Source organism: Nematolebias whitei, chromosome 21 (genome assembly GCF_014905685.2).
Source record: "Nematolebias whitei isolate Nwh7 chromosome 21, NemWhi1, whole genome shotgun sequence".
NCBI classification, from domain to species: domain Eukaryota; kingdom Metazoa; phylum Chordata; class Actinopteri; order Cyprinodontiformes; family Rivulidae; genus Nematolebias; species Nematolebias whitei.
The window spans coordinates 4,442,259-4,450,124 of NC_056518.1; the positions used below are offsets into that span (position 1 = coordinate 4,442,259).

Sequence of the window (7,866 nt, forward strand, 5' to 3'; positions counted from 1 at the left end):
TATATATATATATATGTATATGTATATGTATGTATATATATATATGTATGTATATATATACATATGTATATGTATGTATATATATATATATGTATGTATATATATACATGTATATATATATATATGTATATGTATGTATATATATATATATGTATGTATATATATATGTATATGTGTGTGTGTGTGTATTGGAGTCAGAGAGTCAGAGTTTGTGTCATACGCATAATGAAATTGTGTACCAGGGTCCCAGTTACTTCCAACAAAAGTATTAAAATGTAAAAGAAAATCAGTAATATCAAAGATATGAACTAAGAAAAACATAAACTAAAAAGATGCTAAGCACTAAGTACAAAAACAATACGCTGAACAGCAGCACAAACATGAGTTTGTGTGAGCAGATGAGTACGAATGAACACAGCAGCATGAAATAAATCAGCAGCATGATGTGATTTTTTTCAGTAATTATCCAGGTTAGATATTCATGAGTCTAACAACCTCGGCGTAGAAGTTGTTCCTCAGTCTAGTGGTTCTACATTCCACAACCTCCTGCCTGAGGGGATCAGGGCAAAAAGTGTGTGTGCTGGGTGAGTGTGGTCTTTCATGATGCAGGTGGCCCTCTTCCTGCATCTGGACGTGTAGATGTTTGTGATGGTGGGGAGGATGACTCGGACAGACTTCTGTGCAGCCTTCACCACTCTCTGCAAAGCTTTTCTTTCTGCAGAGGATGCTCTCCACTGCACACCTGTAGAAGGAGGTGAGGACTGAGCTTCCCAGACCAGCTCACCTCAGCCGCCTGAGGAAGTAAAGTCTCTGATGAGCTTTCTTGATCAGGCTGGTAGTGTTGTTGCCCCAGCTGAGGTTGTCATTCAAAGCTATTTGAAAGGCAGAAAGCAGTATGTAAAGTCACCAGATGTTTGTTCTGGATGTTTGGACATTATTTGTGGGCAGCGGCAGTGCCAGGGGGACGCTAGGTGGTGCTATAGCTCTCCCTGGAAAAGTCATAGCACCTTTGTAGCACCCCCAAGAAAATATTAGCTTATTTTCTTTTTCATCTAAGTTAATATTATTTAATGTGTTGTTATTGTGATGTTTTCCTCACAAAACACAAATAATTAAAAAAACAAAGCAATCAATGATTATATTGAGTTTTAAAAAAATTTCAATCTCGCAACAGGAAATTAACTTCCAAACTGGAGGTGAAAATTCCGAATACCGAAAGTTCGGTAAACATTTGAAAAGTGCACGAAATGCAAAAATAGACTGTTTCCTGTTACCCAAATGTCCTAGGATGGAATCAAAGAAGGAGGATTTTTTTGGAAGCAGACTGCGACCAACAAAGAAACAATAAATTGGAACAAGGGGATCAAGCGTACTGTCATCCTTCCACATCTGCGGAGAATACCAACACTGCTAGCGCTGGACAGCTGGAGGATCAAAGGAGAAGTCCTCAAGATGGACCAAGACAACCGCTTCTGCAAAAATACCTGTCACACCTATTTGGAGTGCAACAGAGAAGTCTTAACAAAGGCTGTCTTGATCAATATTTGTGTTAGGAATACAGCGTGGGTAGAGATGCCGTGTTTTGCTTTGCTTGTCTGCATTTTCTAAAAGGAGGAAACAGATTTCACAATAACAGGCAGATTGTGCTTCTGATGGTGAGTGAATAATTTCAACCTTGTGACTTTGTAATGCAGCACGGTGGCACAACTGGTAGAGCTGCTGCCTCTCAGCGAGCAGGTCCTTGGTTTAAATCCTGGTCCGGGGGCCTTTCTGGGTGGAGTTTGCATGTTCTCTCAGTGCATGTATGGGTTTTCTCCGGGAACTCCAGTTTCCTCCCACAGACCTAAAATATGCATGTTAGGCTGATTGGTAACTCTAAATTGTCCCTAGGTGAGAGAGAGAGAGTGAATGGTTGTTTGTCTCTATGTGGCCCTGTGATGGACTTGCGACCTGTCCATGGCGTACCCCGCCCCTCGCACAGTGATTGCTGGACATGGGCAAACCCCGTGACCGTGGCAGAAACAAAAACATGATATTTTTAATGCTGTTAAAATTTATTCATTTATTGTTGGAATTATTGATAGTAATGAAAATGTGGTTGTGTCCCCACAAGTAGTCTTTGAGATTGTGATGAAGATGGATAATAACAAGGCATGTGGGTCAGACAGTGTATCTGCTGAGCATCTAAAATATACAAGCAGGAAACTGTACCCTCTGCTTGTCATATCTTTTACAGGCTTTCTTATTCATGGAGTGTTACCTGACAAATGATGACTGGGACATACACACATACATACATACATACAAACATATATATAAAGTGGAAAAATCCATAAATACGTCACTTCTATTAATCACAGCTAATGCGTTGCGTTTGTTACGCGTCACCATTGCCAACCCGGAAATGTGGGCCGGTGTGCCAAAAATCGATTTGCTGCCAAAATGGCGGCCGCTGGGGCATGCACAGGAGGACTTTAACAAGAATTTAATAAAATTAACACTTAAAAACAATTATTTGTTTGCTCGAAATTATAGTAAAGTGCGTCTCAGTTGAACTATTCCTTAAAAAATGCACTTTAATGGTCAAATCAGCTGAATTTCAAAAATAGTTTTGCCAATGAGGTGCTGCGAAGCAGGCACGCACAGCGGGACCAGACGCTGCATTTCTTTAAAATTGAACAAGATAACCACCTAAAAACAATAATTTGTTTGCTTGACTTTATAGTAAAGGTGTGTCTCAGTTGAACTTTTACTTAATAAAAGGACTTTAATGGTCAAATCAGCTGTATTTCAAAAGTATTTGCTGCCTCAGTGCTCTGGGAACATGCGGAGGGAAAAAATCAAGGAGAAAAGCTGCGCATTTCTTAGAAATTTAACAAGACAAGCACCTAAAACAATTATTTGTTTGCTCAACATTATAGCAAAGGTGTGTCCCAGTTGAACTTTTACTTAAAAAATGCATTTTAATGGTCAAATTAGCTGCATTTCGCCAGGGCGGCACAGCAAAATGAAGCTGATTTGACTTGCTCCAGGCGAGCTGGACGAAGGTGGCAGGCTGTGGCAAGCTGATTGTGTCATTAAAAGCTGGTGAAGATTCTCAGTTATCCAGGACATGGTAAATTCAAAAAAGTTCAAGACAAAAATAATAAAGTATAAAGTAAAGTATAATAAATAAAGTCCAGTTGTTTTTTGTCTTGAATTTTTTTTGAATTTGTCATTATAGCCATGTTTACCTATTACATGGTACAACGGCATGCCATCTGGTGGTTGACGACTTATAGGGCGAAAAATATGGTAGTTCTTTTGCTTGGTGCTTTTTTTGTTTGTGTGTTTAAGCAAGTTAAAACATGGTAGTAATGTCACTGTTTAAAGGAAACTATTGCTCAATAAATTAATAAAATGCAACTTTATTGTTATGCTTTATGTTGTTATGTTATTGTTATTATTTATTTTCCCTCTGGGATTAATAAAGTATTTTTGAATTGAATTGAATGTTTGGGTTCACTCAACTAAGGTAGACATGGTACTGTTCTTTTTTTTTTAAAACTGTAACTGACCTTCAAAAGAGCTATTAACTAACTAACTAATTCTGGCGGGACAGGGCTCTGATTGCAATGGGACAAGATTTTTTTTCTGCAGGATAGGAACGGGACAGGAGTGGAAATTCACTCCCATGTCTCCCTCTACTGTGGATTGACTTCAGTTCACATCGCTCGCATACCAACTCCACCTAGTAACTCACCCCTACCTATGTCCGATAGTACAAGATTCCGTTGGCAGCCTATGAGCCTGTACAAAAGATTATTGACAATTTTTTAGAGAAGGGAATAATCAGACCATGTAACAGTAACAGCACCTACGCTGCACCTTTACGGCCTGTCCTTAAATCCAGTGGAAAATGGAGACTCACCATTGACTACTGAAGACTGAACCAATGACAGGTCCCCTTTTCCAGGTGGCTGATGACTCAACTCCAACAAGAGCTTCTTAAGGTGGTCAATGTCAAATACTTCTCCATGCTTGATGTTGCTTCAGGGTTCTGAACAATCCCAGTACATATGGCAGATCAACACAAGTTGGCGTTCACCTTTGCTAGCCCTCAATAAACCTTCACCAGGTGTCCCTTTGACTATTCAAACTCACCAGTTGAGTTCAACATCTTCTTAAACAAAACGTGTCCTGATGCAGGTGAATGTAGAACCCTCATTTACGTAGATGACATTCTTCTACAACATCCCACAGCTGATACTCATTTAGCTGATTGACCACGTGCTGGATCAGCTCACAGCTGTTGGTGCAAAAATCTCACTTTTGAAGGGTCAGTGGTGCAAAACTAAGGTGGAGTCTACTTGTTGGCCCAAATGGCATACAGCCCCAAATTAGTACAGCCCAAGGTCTTACCATTCTTAAGACACCCTCCAACCTCACAGAACTACGTAGTTTCCTTGGTGTTTGTAATTACTCACGCCAGTTCATGGAGAACTACGCTGAACTGGCAAAACCCTTAACAGAACTCCTTAAGAAGGATGTGCCTTTCCTTTGGTCTGACACACAACAGCAAGCCATGGATGCCCTCAAAGCCAAGCTATGCTCAGCACCATGTCTGGCATATCCTAATAGCAACAAAGAGTTCCACCTCAACATGGGCTTTTCAGCTCACTGCTTGAGTACTGGTCCAATCAAATCCATGACCAAGACAAACATATAGTAGCCTATGCAAGCAAAACTCTGGCAGGCCCTGAACTAAAATACTCTGATTGTGAGAAAGCACTGTTGGCCACAGTGTGGGCAGTAAAACATTTCTCTAACCATCTAGGTAGACAAAAGACTACTGTGGAAACACAACACCAACCGGTAACTTTTCTGAACGGCCATTTTATCAGAGATGGTGTGGTGACAAATGCACATGTGGCTTCATGGCTTATGGCCTTACGGAGTTTGGCCCTAGAGAAGTCCACTATGCTTGTAACAAAAAAAAAACCTTTGGGTACAGAAATGGCTGCCTACACACAGGATGCTCCCTTGGTCCAGACATCTGTTGAATATGATACTACCTTTGAAAACCCACATCATCAATACTTGATAAAAATGTTTGTAAAGCTATGACAACAGTGTACGTAGATGGATGCTCCTTCCACCATAACACTGTTAACAAAGCCGATTTTGGTGTTGTTTGGCTCCACAATGGTGAACAAGACACTTCACAGTTTAAACTGGGTTCGAAATCGTCACGATATGCTGAGAGCTTAGGCGTTTTAATCGCATTGCAAACTGCGGTTGAGCGCTTTAGTTCATTTGTTGGTAATCTGCGTAGATTCCAATTATGCACAACTGAGCTTTTGTTGTCACCTTGCTGCGTAGAAGTGTAAAGGCTTCTTCACGTGCAGCGGTAAAACACAAGAACTTATTCAAGGCATGTAATCACCTGGGACAACTATTTTTGAAACTATTTTCGATACTGGGCAGCACGGTGATGCAACTGGTAGAGCTGCTGTCTCTCAGCGAGCAGGTCCCCGGTTCAAACCCTGGTCATGCATGTTCTCTCCGTGCATGTGTGCGTTTTCTCCGGGTACTCTGGTTTCCCCCCACAGACCAAAAACATGCATGTTAGGCTGATTGGTAACTCTAAATTGTCCCTAGCCCGCCCCTCGCACAGTGATTGCTGGACATGTGCACCGGTGACCCCTGTGACCCAAAATGGAAGAAGCAGGTAAAAGATAATGGATGAATTTTCGATACTTTCAAATGAAATAGTTTGTTTTTCTCAAACTTTATTTTAATTAAACTGGTGAAGATTCTCAGTCATCCAGGACATGATGAATTCAAAAAGCGTTCAATACAAAAACAAACTGGAACACAAACTCTCTGTCATCAGAACTTTACAACATCGGGCCGAATGCGTCCCCACGGAGACAGAAGGGAAGGAAAAGGAACTGAAACACGTTCAAGAAGCTCTCCAAACATGTGGATATCCTAAATGGGCTTTTGTCAAGTCAGCGAGGAAATCTACAAAACACACCAATAAACAGAAAAAGGAGAACAACAGACGGAAAAACATTGTCATCCCTTATGTTGCTGGAGTATCAGATAAATTCAGAAGGATCTTCAACAAACACAAGATCCCAGTACATTTCAAACCCAGCAGAACTCTCAGACAGAGGCTGGTCCACCCTAAGGACAAAACACCCATACACAAACAGAGTGGTGTAGTGTATGCGGTCCAGTGCAGCGAGGACTGTCCAGACCTCTACATTGGAGAAACTAAACAGCCTCTTCACAGATGCATGACTCAACACAGGAGAGCCACCTCCTCTGGACAAAATTCCGCAGTTCACCTCCACCTCACAGATAAGGGACACTCTTTTGAGGACCAAAATGTGCACATTTTGGACCGAGAACACAGATGGTTTGAGAGGGGGGTGAAGGAAGCAATTTATGTAAAAAGAGAAAAGCTGTCTCTTAACAGAGGAGGAGGCCTCAGATTTCCACTTTCAAAAACCTATAATGCAACTTTAAAACAGATTCCCAGCCGGTTTTCACACCTGATGGAAACAGAGGGGCCTCGTCAGTGAATTAGAGGAACATAGACCTACTGTTTAGGTGTGAACTGCCAATCTACATATGTGTGCGTGTGTCTTATGTGTGTGTGTGTGTGTGTGTGTCTTATCTCACTCAGCCTTATAACCTGTATCTCTCACTCTCTGCTCTTTGAATTGAGAAAGCTCCTCGGATGAGGAGCGAAACGTCTTCTGTTACAAATAAAGTCCAGTTGTTTTTGTATTGAACGCTTTTTGAATATTTCAATTAAAATGCTTTTTTTTCTTTCTTCTTTTTGTTCCACCTTTTATTGACTTGAGGTCATAACTATGTCTTGAAAGTGTCAGTTAATCACTACTGAACTTTAAATAGCCCATGAAAGTCACTTTTTCATAAATAATCAATTCCTTCTTATTGAATACATTACCCATGACAGGCGTGCCAGACCCACGAATGCCGTCCTGCCTTTGGCTTGAAGTCAGCTCGTCCAATGTTGTGGATCTCAGATGAAAAACGGAGCAGCCGACGATGCCCATAGGGCCAGTTGGCCTTGGCAGCAGATTTTGACAGGCAGTTCTCCTCAGCAGCACAGTAAAGCATATGAAGAGGACGATCCTCAATATAAACTGTCTGCTGGACCAGAGATGCATTCAGGACAAGGTCAGACGCCGCTGGACACAAAGGAAGAAGGGGAAAAACTGTGTTGCTTTTCTCTTTGTGTTGCAGAGTTATATGTTTGGTATTAAGTATTTTAAAAGCACATGCTGCACGCTGTATAAGTAAAATGACAACTAAACGGAATACTTAAGTATTTGCAAAACTTTATCATTTAGAAGAAATGTTGTCAAACTGATCTGAAAAAAAAAACAAAACCTTCAATTTGTCTTTTTTTTTAGAATTTCTTCAGCTTTGACTCACTTTCTGAGCAGATGACTCCGGCTGCAAACTTTGCAGCTGCTTTCTGACAGCTGACAGTTTTATGATGCTGGCACTGACTTAGAGCCATCTCGGTTCCTGTGCACTTCACGCCACTCATCACCATCTCTGCCACATTACTGCTGTCCCAGTACCAGGTTTCCTTAGACATCATAAAAAAATAAAATTATTTAAAAAAACTTGCTGATCAGAGCTAACCATCCCCATCTGGAGCGTTAAAGAGCTCAGTGTGTTGTTTCTGTTCTGAAAAACAGATGCACATGACAATGGTTGTCCATTGGATCAAGAATGGGGTTCTGTAGAAAGGTTTTGAACAGTCAGTACCTTACTTGCCGTTCATGACTTTCTCAATATTAGTTCTGACTGAACAGATGAGCTAATTTCTGGTCAAAG

At 40.9% G+C, this 7,866-nt stretch overlaps 1 protein-coding gene across 1 annotated transcript in view; it reads right to left on the reverse strand.

The window, feature by feature from the left end:
* LOC119427474 (lysyl oxidase homolog 3B-like) overlaps positions 1-7,579 on the reverse strand; it is a 109,521-nt gene extending 101,942 nt beyond the window's left edge. The window contains exons 1-3 of the mRNA XM_037695100.1: positions 7,456-7,579; positions 6,965-7,208; positions 6,620-6,635 (exon numbers count right to left, since the gene is read on the reverse strand). Coding sequence (XP_037551028.1) covers positions 6,620-6,635; positions 6,965-7,208; positions 7,456-7,579 — 384 coding nt within the window. The remainder of the gene's footprint in view (positions 1-6,619; positions 6,636-6,964; positions 7,209-7,455) is intronic.
* Between the last annotated feature and the right edge of the window lie 287 nt (positions 7,580-7,866).